Source organism: Homarus americanus, unplaced genomic scaffold, assembly GCF_018991925.1.
Source record: "Homarus americanus isolate GMGI-L3 unplaced genomic scaffold, GMGI_Hamer_2.0 scaffold1024, whole genome shotgun sequence".
NCBI classification, from domain to species: Eukaryota; Metazoa; Arthropoda; class Malacostraca; order Decapoda; family Nephropidae; genus Homarus; species Homarus americanus.
Genome location: NW_024715228.1, coordinates 765,012 through 779,525, shown reverse-complemented (window position 1 = coordinate 779,525; position 14,514 = coordinate 765,012). Strand labels below are relative to the sequence as shown.

Genomic DNA, 14,514 nt, shown 5'->3' with positions numbered 1-14,514 from the left:
GCAGGATTTAATAAGTGAACTTTGTGAACCTGAATCTTTACTGGACCTTGAATCAACCATAGTTTCATAAAATCTGATAATCATGAATCAACTGCTTGGGAGGAGCTACTTTTGACACAACATTATCTAGTCTTGTTTGCCATTAAACTACCCTGTGTGCATCCTCTCGTGTAGGAAAGTAACAGAGAGGGTAGTTAAGTCATAGATCTCACAGATCACTATGAATGACCTGAAGGTCCTAAAATTGGATACAATGCAAATACAGTCGAGAGTAAAAACAATAAGTATGTCATTAATAACAGGTTTGAGTGATGAAACAAGGGGTAAAATTAAATAAAATACTGTAAATGTAAAATCTGTCAAAAAGTGATGAGCAAACTGCAACATAATTTTACATTTCATTAGCACAGGTCTTTACTAACAATGCCCTCTACAAAAATAAAGTTGCTTCTGAATATTCAGTTTCTTCTTTCAATTAACAATCAATATTATATTTAAATCAACCATACCATTATTAAGCACATAACTGTCACAGAGTTTAATGAAACCAAATATCACTACAGTATTAAATACAAGAAAATCTACGAGTGTATTCATACTATCACCACAATTTATTAGAGGATAATTTACAAGTCCTAATGACATCAATAATCTGAGAGATAATACATTTGCCATCAAGTCTAACAGACCTTCTTCTGTGATGGATGAAGCACGAATGTGAGAAAAATTCCCCACCCTGGGTAACTTTTGGATGAACAAAAGTATACAGCATTTGCAAATCATTTCACACCTAATTTAGCATTTCCACGCTAAGCTGGTCCGTAAGTCCCGTCCCTCATCAACAGCTACAAATAGCCTAATGATTACCCTGAGCGTTTTACCTTCCCCGGACTGCACGTATGTAAGCGTGTATTTATATCGACCTTTTAAAATAAATATTTAAAATTTTCTAACATTCTCTCTGAAGTGCTAATGCCTTGAAATAATTTGCATTTTGATAATCCATATATTTAACATTATTTTAGATAATAACAGGTCTGCTTACCAATTGTAAACACATTTAGTTTGCATTTTCTATGAACCAATCGGCTTAGTATGGAAAGGGTATAGAAAACACGAGTTGACAATGTAAGCTCAGTGATGAAACTGTAAGGAAATCCAGTTTACCAACTGTGTATCACTGAACTAAAGCTCCACTGGTCCTGATGAACAGTACAGTGAAGAATAACAAAACTAATCTGCAGGCTTGGGGGGGGGGTTAGTGTCAGCCTTCGGGGTACAGTACATTAGCCAGTTTGTAATTTAACAAGAAATATAAAGTTCAAACCTTTCATTTTTATTTCCTTTTCTTGATGTCAAACTAAGAAACATCAATAAAGATGTGGCTGGACAACCTAAGATGACATACAACAAATATTGTGTACTGAGCCTTTGTAAATAACAATAAAATTTATGAGCAAATGTCCTTTAGAATTTTAAACACATCTGGACTTTTACACACTGTAGTCATTAAAATAACTTAAAACTTTTGTCATACAAACTGCTCACGATCACAAAAGTAACTGTACGAAGGTAACCAGACAAGATCATGTATATTATGATCTGTACAATTACGAAGCCCAAGATATTTGTAATAATGTTGCAACCAGTGGCGTGTCGTGAGAAAAATGCCAGGGTAAGCAAATGACGCTTTCTTACTTGTAAAGTCACATACAGACTGTATGTGATCTACTAAAGAATTCTTTAGATCTCGTGACTTTACAAGTAAGAAAGCGTCATTTGCTTACCCTAGCATTTTTCTCACGACACGCCACTGGCAGCAACACTATCCTGAATAATTCAGTACTGTACTGACCAGTGTTCAGGAAGTACATAGAGATCTAAATACACAGGCTTAATGCCTTGTCAACATTACACTTAAAGAACAGAAATAACAAACAAATAAGAATTGTGACCTACAAAGGGTGGCTCAGATTGCCACATACTGCTCTGCTCTATCATATAACAAACATACCTTTTTATATTACATAAATTATGATAATTTCATAAGAAAATGCTCAGTACAGTATTTCATATAAGAAACAAATTGATCAGAAGGTGAGTATGTATAGTAACAGAAGCTGCTCCTGGTTCATATAGCTATCCTTTGTTTTGGTGTAGTGTTGGTATAATGAGGCATCAGACTTGAACGAAACTCCTTGAAGGGAGGTCTCTATATTAGCGGTTAAAGACAGATGTTTGAAGAAAAAAGTACTCTACTGTTTACAGTTTGCTGCATTAAATACATGATTCACTGTACTGTACATTAGTTTACAATCAATATACTGTAGTATCACTAAATGTTTATGAACACATTAACACCACTGTAAAACTGTACTACTGTACCCTAGTTAGAAGATTAGATAAAATAGGTTTCTCAAATTCTCAGACAAGTGTAAAGTCCCTTAATGTTCAAGTATATATTGCTATACTGTATGGGGGGGGGGGAGATGAAGTGTACAGCTCTATAACCTTCCTTACAATAGAATTTCCTCCATTTAGGACAATCCTTTTCACTAATTCATCTGATAAAGTGACATGCTACTGTATACGGTCATACCTCCTTACTAAAAATCTACCAATTGTTTTTTAAATATTTGAAGTAAAGTACTGTAACATATTTACATTATATTATGGATACTCTGTCCAAAGTTTGGTTTTACATGATTTTGCCTTGTAGTATTATATTAAAATATAAATCTCATCCTCTGTTGAAGGTCTACAATCTTATCTATATAACACACACAAAAACCTTAAGTTTAAGGATCATTATAAATAACTAATTCCTCTACCCACAGCAAAATATATCCATCACAGACAGAGAGGAAAGGAGAGTATGAGGAGTCACCAAAAAACATTGACACTTATCTTGGTCCATATGACTAATAGAGATCATGATATCCAATTAACCTCGGTCTGTACTGTACCACAATTTTACATAAATACCCTAAATCAGAAGTGACCCTCTTTAGTACCATGTCAAACTGTGAGCATAAGCAGTCCATAGGAATTTTTCAGGTAGTGTAATCTTCCTGAAGAGAGGGAGGACATGCTAAAGACAGGTAAGAATAAAGAAGTTCTTTTTTATATTTTTTTTCTAATATTAAGATTTAATATGAAGAAAAGTGGTTTCATTTGCAACTGCATTATTTTACCTTTTGGCTTCATACCAGAGATTCAAAGTTTAGACAATGTTATTTTTAGAATTCATGTATGTAGAGGTGTCTTATGTTTTTATGACCCTTAAAACCAATGTTTTGCCAACTTTAAGCCTTTGAACTCGAACATACACCAAAAAACTTCAGGTGAGAAGAGTAGACACATCCATACAACACAATCAAATTCTGTACAAGTTCCGGTCTTCAAAGTTAGCATGACACTGACTTTTAGGTCCCCAGACACACTATTAATGTCTTCTTTACAAACACATAAAGGTTCCAAAATATAATCATCCCAACTATAAACCATCTGGACTTCCTAATTGCCAAAGGAAGATTACTTACTGGCAAATACAAAGGTTGTATCATTCAAGTAGAAACTCTTTCACATCTAAATCATGAATGACTTATAAAATTTGCTAAACATTGTCCTTGAAACAGATAAAATTCATTGACTATAAAAAGTTCCCAAAAGCAAATAGGCACTTAGGATGCAAACATTAGAAACAAATTACAATCAAGAACAGCACACAACCAAGACTGAAAAAATACCCTGGAACAAAAAAATCAATGGGAGAAGAGAAGTTTTATAGATGCAGTGAGAATTTAGTTTAGACTCCTCTGGTTCACACAGAAGAAGATAACTGAATAACGGCTATTACGGGGCTGTGGGGTGGGTCCTCCAAACGTCAGAAGGGGAACATCATTCTTAACATAAACAAGGAGTGCTGGAGTTGTTGGCTTGTTACTAGCCATAAAACCGGCCCCAATGTCCACTGGAAGAGTGCTGATGACCGCCTATACTTCAACCTATAAAAGAGAATATTATACATTACAGTACAAGAGTATAGAAGAAAGAAAGTTATGTAGCCATCCACTCTATTTAGCGACTCATTATGACAAAGGGAACTTATGCAGCCACCAACTTGGTAATCAATATGAAAAAGAATAAAAAGGAAAACACCAGTACTGTACTGTACATACAATATAAAAATTAACAAGAGTACTACCATGGTATGTACAGTACTATGCTTATTGGCAAATTTGACCCGTGACACAAATACTTAAATTTGGTGTCTTACGCTATATAATAATGATAAATGTTTAAGTTAGGTTTCACTAAAGTGTCCATATTCCTATAAGAGTTATTCACTTGGAGAGAAAACATATACAAACACTAAGACATCCATTCAACTGACCCACCCCAAAATACAGAGCACAGCATACAGTATACTCTCGATCTAATGGAATCTGATATGATGAACTCTCAATTCAGCGGAAGGATTTTTCCATTATTTTTTGCTCAATTTAGTGAACTACTTCGCTAAATCGAGATTAATTTCATTAATACGCTCACACACATAAGGAGACACCTCAGACACATGATATGTACACTCGGAAACCATATTCTGAAGCCCACTTGGGTCGGTGCTGGAGGTTAGTACAGTGTCCTTTCTGGACGGGGGCCCACTCTAACTATCACAGGGCAACATACGCACGAACACACAAGTTATGATATGAACCCTTCCAGGCTTCACTATCATTATCATGATAGGTTCATCATGCTCTGTATCTTGGTAACTAGTCATAGTATCAATACATGGAGGAAAATCTATATTAATATACTGTAATAATGCATTTTATTGCAAACCGTAAAAAATCGAGTTTAACCATTGGACGTGAGGGAAAGCACCACACACTGGAGTTATGAAATGAAGAACCAAAGGACAGTTTGGCTGTGAGTTTTCTATTTTGTCTACCTGCCAGTTCAACAGGACTGCTAACCATCCTCCCAGCAACTCATATGCCATCCCAGATCCACAGCCTATATGTATGGTGCAAGACCGCAGTTCAATACATACAAGTCGGGCAGCCAAGCGTTGGTTTGAGGCGCACCCGCAGATTATTCTATTGGACTGGCCCCCTAAAGGAGCCCATTGTAATCCAATAGAAAATCTACGGGCGCATATGGTTGTTGAATGGGATGTTGAGGAGAAAACGAGGGAGGCAGTGAGTAGACACGCACATAAGGTGTGGGAGGGAATAAGGAGGAGGCCGAACATCTGCAGCAATCTGGTAGATTCCATGCCCACCAGATTGCATGAAGTTATAGCAGCAGATGGAGGTTGGACACGGTATTAACCTGTGGTCAAGAATCAAATCTCCGCCCATGACGGTGCCTTGTAGGGGGTGGCGGGGGAAGTTGGCTCTCTGGTGTAACCTCGTTGGGGCCACATAGACTTCGTTTCCTAACTCTCGGGAATTTGTCCAGGCATTTTACTATGTGGTTTTACGTCACTTCACATAAATATGCTTACAAAATCTATGCATTAATATGCATAACTCTTGGGAATCTGTCCAGTCATTAAATATATGTTATATGCTACAATAATCACATAGATATGTTTGCAATGTTTATGCATAATAAATGTGAAAAATATTTTTGGGGTTTCAATTAACCAATAGTCATGCATACAAAACAATCTTGATGCTCTAAGTGCATGTATGTGTTAAATAACGAGTAACTGATCCACATTATTTTGGTAAATAAAGAAATGAAAAGCAAGCACTTAGCCATATGGATATAGTTACACAGAAGAAGGGAAATGAGGATGAACCATGGTTTTGATGGAAACAATGTGCTCTGGGAAAATGCTCACAATGACGAATGGGAGAAACCTCTTTATGAAACATCTTGCCTACTAAGGATGAAGCTTAATGTTACGGAACACACACACACGCACACACACACACAGTGTAACTTTGTGTGACGTGTTGTCTGACTTGGGGTGGCTTTGAGAGAACCATACACTTGATATTACAATTTATGTATCCTTCCTGTCCATAATTTACAACAATAACTGTAGGGTAAAAGTTACAATATTATACTAATAACACTGTCATGTATTGATACTATGACTAGTTACCAAGATACAGAGCACGATGAACATAACATGATAATGATAGTGAAGCCCGGAAGGGTTCATATCATAACTTGTGTGTTCGTGCGTATGTTGCCCCGTGAGCGTTACCGTGGGCCTCCATGTGCCCAGGTGGGATGGTCAAAGTATTACACTATAAGTGTGTCAAATGAGGAGTGACTGATCCACATGTAATTTAAGGTTTTTGAAATATGTAGTTAAATTAAACACGATTTTTCATATAGTTATGCGAATGATGGGAAATAAAAGATATAGATGGGGTGTGGTGGAAGCGCTGTAAACGTTGTGTGGATTCACTGGGTGGTTTGGAAGTGTTTATTTCCAGTCATACTTTCGTAACTACAACCTATGGTAATTTTTCTTCGTGTTCATATATAATGAAGATAATGCAGAGTATAAAATGCCATATACAATATTTATACATAATATCACCTATACAGCTGTACCATGACTGTGTGTGTTCGTGCGTGTGTTGCCTCGTGATAGTTAGAGTGGGCCCCCGTCCAGAAAGGACACTGTACTAACCTCCAGCACCGACCCAGGTGGGCTATTATAATATGGTTTCCGGGTGTACATAGAAATTATAAACATTATTCATGGCTTACCTTAAACTAGGGGGTTTGCTGTATGTTTTCAATTTTTTCTATAATTTCTAAACTTTTTTGGTAATTCATAGTGACACTCTGACTTTCTCCCCCACACCACTTCCTTTCTGAGAGACTTTCGGAATGATGTCTAAACACAACAGTTAGTTGACCGAGATATAGACCGAGAGGTAGCAGTGAACAACACACGCGGTGGCGGCACTACACAGACTGAGCGGATGTAAACAAACTCCATGCACCAAGCGGCGCATTTGGCACGGAATTTAGCGAACTAGTTTGGTAAATTGAGCAAAGTAACAGAAATTCAATTTAGCGGAGATTTTGATTTAACGAAATGGGTTGGCTCTATTTAGTTTGTTAAATAGAGAAAATACTGTACTATTTTTTTTCAAGACAAGACCAAATCCCTTAATGTATATACAGGACAAAGATTTATGAAGACTGGCAAAATGTGCATGCCCTCACATCTCTACAACAAAAATGCTGGATAGTTACTACATGGCAGTGACAGCACTCTTATCTTTAGAAAATGCAAAGTTGGGTTTGTTTTCCACATAATTTGGACGAGAGAAATCTTGACTAAGGTGACCCTTCGGAACATGATAGATTTTCGTTGGCTAGGTACTCTGTTTTCGTCTTGTACTAACAAAAGATTCATGATGATGATGATGACCAAAATCTAACTACAAAAAGCCTGAGACCTTTATGAAGAATACTCAAGCAGTAAAAAACAGAAAACTGAATAAAGCAATACAATGTCATCCGAAAGTCAAACTACACACCATTTTGCATGAACAAGAAATGTTCAAATACTCTACAGTACTTACTTCAAAGTGAGGCGAGTTGTCTTAGGACCACCCTCTTCCATTTTAACGGTGAAACGAGGCTTCAGAAAAGAACTTGATTCTACTGCTACCAACTTGTTGGGCTTGTATTCAACTAGTTTAAACAGATTTACATATTCTCCTGAAAAAATAATAATTCCAGTGAAGGAAGACAAAAGGCGAAAGTGAAAAGAACACAGTATCTGTGTCTGAAGAATTGGGAAATGCACTGAATACGTGTGTGTTTTAAGGAGGCTCTCAATACCTAAGTCTATAATACATGAATAAGTAAATCGTAGAGTTCCTACTTCCATATACTGTACATGAGGGAAAAATCTAGTCAGGAGGTTATCCCATAAAAACATAATACTGTACTGTACAGCACAGTAATGTACTGGCAATGAGGTCAAGTAAGATATATCTGAAAAATATAACTTTTCTAAGATATCAATTCTTCTCATTAACAACAAACATCCCCATAACCACACTAACTACTCACTTACCAAACACTGGAACATTGTAGATTGCTTGGTATTTTTTACCAACACCTAGGGGGCGACTATCTGCCGCCTTGAAGAAGGAGACCCATCGGAACCACTTTTGAAATAAAGCAGAAAAATTTGTATTATGAAAACATTACATATCAGGTTTCTTGTTTTCTTTAATTAAAAATTAACTCATAATTTTCATGAAGTCTGGAAAAAAAAATCATGTTCATTTATTCATAATGATCATTCATTAATTTTATGTCATACAGAACACAATACAGTGTACTGTACTTAATAATAATAATAAAAAAATGCATCAAATTCTTGCACTACATCGTTTTGGGCAGTACAAAATTTTGTTGCATTTTTTATTGTGAAATATAAACATTTTCCAAAAAATTATCTTTACTCTGGAGGGGAAAAGTTAAACACTGTACTGTATTGGACATTGTCCAAATAATAAAACGTCTTACTTTTTCTACTGAATCGGGGTTCGTAATGAATCTTTCCATTTGATCAGGGGAAGCATAAATGGTTGCAAACTCCGTAGCCTCCCAAGTTTTAGGATCTGTATCAATCTGAGACAGCAGACCTATGAGCCCAAAAACAAAGGCTATGGAGACCTGAGCCTGCGAAGGAAAATTTGCAAGATTAGAGTTCTTGGGATCAACTTCATTGGTAATATTTGTAGCTACATCAAATTTTAATACAAACAAATATGGAGAAAATGGATGAGATCAATTGGGTCAAGAGATGCCTAAGCCCATATGTGGATGATAAGGGAGCTGAAAAGAGAGACTGCAAGAGACCATGCAGTATGGACAGTTGCCACCACATAATCATGACCACAGCTAACCCAAGCAAGCAGATTTGTTAGGTTAGAGTTAGGGTGATTAATCTTTAGGTAAAATAAGCTGGAATGCTTAATCATCAACACTTAACAGTCATTTTCCTCGCTTGTGTGGGTTGGACGTAATAATCCCATAGGAAAGCATGTAAGAGGCAAGTGTTGCATGTTTGAATTAGCTTAGAGATATTATGAGCAACAAGTATTAATGAAGCTACTATGAATATAAATACAGTACTGTATTATGGTCCTGTATGTATGTAAAATAAAAACTGTTTAGGCATTGCTCAAAAATCCGAAATTCATATGCCTGCAATGCCCAGGAAGCCACACAGTTTCAGAACTAAAGCGTCAACATTCGAGCATGATTCTGAGTTTGGTTGCTCCTTGTACAATCATCCTGAGCATTTAATATTTTCTATCTTTTTTTACGGGGAATAGCCTACCCGAGCACAGGTCATTAACCCATAATGGAGCCTGGGGGGCCAAAACATAAGAGTGAAAAGGATTTAAAAATAAAAGAGAAAAAGACTATAAAGGGTATTAATCTACACCCTGAAGATGTCAAAAAAGCAACTTTTTGACGTGAGACAGATTTTAAGAGCATGGAAACACAGAAGAAAGCAGAGCATTCCACAGTTTGGCTGTGTGAAGAAAGAAGGATGTACTATAACAGGTTATTCTAGTTTGACCGACATCCACACAGAAACGGCGGGCAGTGCAGGCAAGACGAGTGTTATGAACCCACGGCCTTGCTGGTGGTACACAGGACGCCAAATCCAGTGAACATTGCCTGTTAAAGTACGTGTAAAAGAGAGAGAGTGAAGCAATATTAAGTATATTCAAATATGTTGAAGATCCTGTCAAATAACATGGAATTGATCCACTAGTCTAAGATTGTCCAAGTGCAAAGTTGTATTTGTTACAGTTAACTACAAATTACCATGTTAAATGTTGTAGATTTAATGTTACCATTAGTCCCCCAGCCTAAGCAAAGGACCCTGCTGGAAATAAGTATATGATGGCTTTGTTGGGCTATTCTTGGTCAAAGTGACTTACAGTTTACCAATGTTTGTATACCTACTCTGTGTATGGATGTGCTGAATTAATATGAAATTGTACAATGATTTGGCAACACTGGAATTGGAGCACAGGTTAAGTGGTGACATTAAAAAACAAATTTTAAGCCAAGTTAGGTTAGGTTAGTTGAAAAAAATAACTTATGATCTTAAAACATTTGCACGGATACAATGGTAAAGTACCTAACTTCCTTCTTTCTTTATGAAAAAAAAGAAGAGAATTAAAATTTTTATTTTTTTTTATAATTAATTGAGTGATTGGGTAAAATATCTGGCATTGCAACCTGTGGCCATTTGATGCTAAAAATGAAACTCACAATTTAAAACTACAAATAAAATAAAATCCTATTAAGTTTAAATATCAAGATTAACATAACATAAAATCCTGCATTTATTTAAAAATCCTTAGCGCTTAAGTACATCTATTGCAATTAAGAATTTTAAAAGTCCACCATGAGGTACTGTACTGAACTTCTCTCGCTGAGTATCTTTGAGATGGAGGAGCCATTATTCTTCCATACTTCTTGTCATAAATAAATGAAGTAGGTTGGGTGCAGTTATCATTGATGTTATCTGCCCCCAACTGTAAATGTACAGTCACCCACAACAGTTGTGTTGCCTCTCCTCCTGAATCATGAGCCCCGAGATTCAGACTCGTCAATCCATAACTTTCATGGACATAATAATGCATCAGTCTGACTGCTTTGGTCACAAATCTGAATCTCGGGGTTTGTGGAACAGTAGGAGAAGCGTTAGGATTTTTGTGGGTGACTGCACCATGTACATTATTTGCATCCGTAACCTAACCTAACCTTCCAACAGTAGACTTGAGCTTCACCGAAACATTATATTATAAACAATAAGTATGCTTACATAGGTTAGTTTGGATTTTATGAACACTAAATTATAAAATGTAGTATTATCTGATACTACACAAACTTCAGTTTTGCTAAATGGACACTATTGCTTTTGATTTTATGTCCAATTTTCACAATATTACCAAACTTTCTATATTTCTGGTTAACCTGCACTGCCATTCCAGGTATTATCGACAATTTTACAGACTACTGTACATATTTACCAGCATTTATATCAAACACAAAAAAGAATTATTCATGGAATTATACCGAGCTCTTAACATATATAAATACACACACCTTGGACACCATAGTTTTATAGCCAGATAATGCAGTAAGCTTTCAGATGTATGTATAAACAGCCGAGTTTTTTGTTTTTAGTAAGTGGAGTAATAGAGACGGTGACTCCCACTTCAAGTTACTCCTCCAGCTCCACACTTTCACTTAAGGAACAACAGCAGTATTTAGCAAGGCCATTCAACTCAGCACATAAGTGACTTAAATACTCTCTGTGCCGAGGTGTACCGTGGAGGTTATCTTGTAATTAACGCAGGTGAGGAGGAGACAGGTGAGGAGGAGACAGGTGAGGTGGAGACAGGTGAGGTGGTGTTTACTTCTGTCAGCCGTTGCTATGATATGGGGGCGCGGGTACATGATGATTAAGGCCCGCGGGGTCATACATTACTTACATCTCTTTCTCTCTATTTTCTTCCTTATTATAGATCTTCTCATATAAATTATAAAAAAGTTCATTATAGATTGCTTTGATTATCTATTATTACCTTTCTGCCAATTTGTGTCAGTTCACTTTTTACTTTTATCCTCTTCACCACATTATATATTATTACCATTCTTTTCAAATAGTGTGAGAGTCAGGACTGTTGATTCTAATCCACAGATATGAGTGGTAAAACTTTTATTGCTATAAATTTGAGACGGGATAATCAACCGAATCACCAGCTTATTTTATTTGATTTTTAACACACTAATACTGCCTGGGGGGAGGGGGTAGGTTTGTTTAAGTTAGGCTATCTTCAGGTGATCCAATCATTCCGATATCATTACAGCTAGTGGAACACCTGAAGAATTTCCACCCCAGGAATGTTAGAGTGCTTTGTAGTGGACGTCCACTACAGGTTAATCTTCAGGTAATCCCAGTTCGATTCAAATTTGCTTTGTCTCTTGAGATTTTACAGTGCAGTGCCCCTGTATGGAACAAGAGTTGTGAACTGGTGAACTCTCCTGAAACAACCTGCCAGTGTGTGTTGTAGCGGTGTAGCAGTTAAAAGTGAAGCGTAAGGTAAAAATGAAGTGCCAGACGTACGACTCAATCGGACAGCGGTTGGCGTTTCTCAGCAGTCAGCCTTCAGTTGAAGTCAGTTCTGCTTAGACGATGAACATGCATTCCTGACACGTACGTGCTTATACGTTTGGTATTGCTTAAATCATATTATTCTAATTCAGTTTAGTGATTGTTACCCTAAGGTCAGGATGTTGTGTTACCCTTAGGTAATATATATATATATATATATATATATATATATATATATATATATATATATATATATATATATATATATATATATATATATATATATATATATATATATATATAACACGATGCAAATGATGAAAATTTAATGAATCAATGGAGGGGTAATATCCCCCTTTTCCCCTTTCTGTGGACGCCCATGAGGGCAGAATTGTAACTTTCGGTACGGGGGAAACTTTCGTCGTGGCCCTCGACATCTCCAAAGCATTTGACAGGGTATGTCACAAGTCTTTGCTTTCTAAACCTCCCTCTTTTGGTTTCTCTCCCCCACTTTGTTTTCTAATCTCTAGTTTCCTTGAGAACCGATCCATGGCAGTTGTTGGTCGAGGGATCGATCTCTCGCTCTTTCTCTACCAATAGTGGTGTCCCACAGGGTTCTGTTCTTTCACCTACTCTCTTCCTTCTTTTTATCAATGATTTACTTCACACTACAACTAATTCTATCTATTCTTACGCTGGTGACTCTACTCTTCACTCTTCTTCACATATTCCCCTTCCTCCTAACCCTCAAACTAGGTCTGTTTCTAGAGCTGATATCATTACGTCTATCAATGTGGATCTGTGCAGCATCTCTGAATGAGAGGTACAAACTTGGTTAAATTCAATGGTATTTACCAATTACACTTTCTAAATTAGATGATCTTCCACCAATTACATTTCAGGACGCTATCATTCTGCCAAATTCTGATATAAATATGCTAGGCCTCACCACTTCACTATCAGCACAGCAGGTGTGGGTGGTGTTGAATCATGTTAAATCATTCTATGTATTTCAAGGGGAAATTTAAGGTACAGTATGGGACTGCAGCCCGAAAACATACACCCAAAATTCCTGGACCCTTAACTGCACATTACAGATCTGTGGCTAACTTTGATGTGCTCAAAAAATTTTGGCCTTTAAATTTTAAAGTTACCTTATAAAACTTTTAACATGTATACAAATTTAAAGTTTACTGCACCTTGTAATAGTGGGATCACCTGATGAATCTCCACCCTAGTTTATTTCACCTAAAGATTAACCACCCAAATGCTAACCTAACCTAACCTCATCCCCACAAATAGCATTAAGGTGGTTAATCTTTAGGTGTAATAAGTTTGGGTGGAGATTCTTCATGGGATCTGAGCTAACCAGTACTGTACTGTGCGTGTCCCAGTAACTAATGGAACTTTTTCCTCTGTATCTCAAAGACTATTCCATATTTTTTTTAGTTCCTTTAATGTGAATTTCCATTACTCAAGCTTCTGTGCCTTGAGGGATGCCTGTACAGTATTTCACTAACTCACTTTTTATTGTGACAGAGGAAGGCGAGGTCCGGGAGGTAGACTGAGTGGACCGACCAACAAAGATGCATTAGAGAAACTCAAAAGTTCACTAATAAATCTGCAGCAGCTTGATCATCACACACACACACTAGAACTTGCCTTTAACATCTAGTGTGTGGTATTTATCATGTGCTACCACATGTAGTGTGTGGTATTAACATGTGCTACCACATGTAGTGTGTGGTATTAACATGTGCTACCACATGTAGTGTGTGGTATTAACATGTGCTACCTGCCACTCGTACTGTTGTCACAGCTAAAGGTGTAAAAATACTTTAATTATTTACATTAATTACAATAATCTGAACAGACTCCATTTCTTAGCACATAGTTATTCAACTAATTAATGTGTGCAGCATTTTTAATTAACTATATTCAATTACAGTAAACTCAAATGTCATCAGACTCAGATATATTTTAATGTGATTCAAAACAACTGAATATATACTTACTATTGTTTTGTATCACACAGTGAAGAGTTCCAAGAGAAACAAGATGTAAACAGAGATTATTAATGTAAACTGTTATGTGACGTAGACCAAAATAACATGAGCGGAATAATTTGGCTCAATAATTATCCACAGAAGAATGGACAATCCTTTCATATTACGGTGTAGCTTCTGTTTTACTATCTGGAGAGATCTCCTTTGGTAAGGTATTAATATATTAATACTGTACAGTTCAATGGTTCTATTCATTCATATACAGTATTGATTTAAATAAATATACATACAGGAATCTAACAATTTCATATATGACCGTTTGAAAATCTGGTATCTACTAGTAGACCATCACCTGTG

At 36.5% G+C, this 14,514-nt stretch overlaps 1 protein-coding gene across 2 annotated transcripts; it reads right to left on the bottom strand.

Annotated features, from left to right (window-relative positions):
- Positions 1-2,465: 2,465 nt before the first annotated feature.
- On the bottom strand, positions 2,466-11,508 carry LOC121855136. 2 transcript variants are annotated; one of them, XM_042350005.1, is made up of 5 exons: positions 11,365-11,508; positions 8,530-8,685; positions 8,072-8,165; positions 7,572-7,710; positions 2,466-4,007 (listed from the first exon to the last, which is right to left on the bottom strand). In XM_042350005.1, the coding sequence occupies exons 1-5, from the start codon at positions 11,491-11,493 to the stop codon at positions 3,887-3,889; spliced, it is 639 nt and encodes a 212-aa protein (XP_042205939.1). In that variant the 5' UTR covers positions 11,494-11,508; the 3' UTR covers positions 2,466-3,886. The 2 variants fall into 2 exon arrangements, with proteins under 2 accessions (XP_042205939.1, XP_042205948.1); XM_042350014.1 differs by having other exon boundaries at positions 11,140-11,496.
- Positions 11,509-14,514: the final 3,006 nt, after the last annotated feature.

What these genes read in the sequence shown, in the direction of transcription:
- LOC121855136 (XM_042350005.1), bottom strand. Translation starts at nt 11,493, where the DNA reads ATGTACCCGCGCCCCCATATCATAGCAACGGCTGACAGAAGTAAACAC. An exon ending in ACCCCGATTCAGTAGAAAAA is followed by an intron (nt 8,166 to 8,529) that starts GTAAGACGTTTT and finishes TTATTTCAAAAG; the next exon opens with TGGTTCCGATGGGTCTCCTT. An exon ending in CTACAATGTTCCAGTGTTTG is followed by an intron (nt 7,711 to 8,071) that starts GTAAGTGAGTAG and finishes TTATTTTTTCAG; the next exon opens with GAGAATATGTAAATCTGTTT.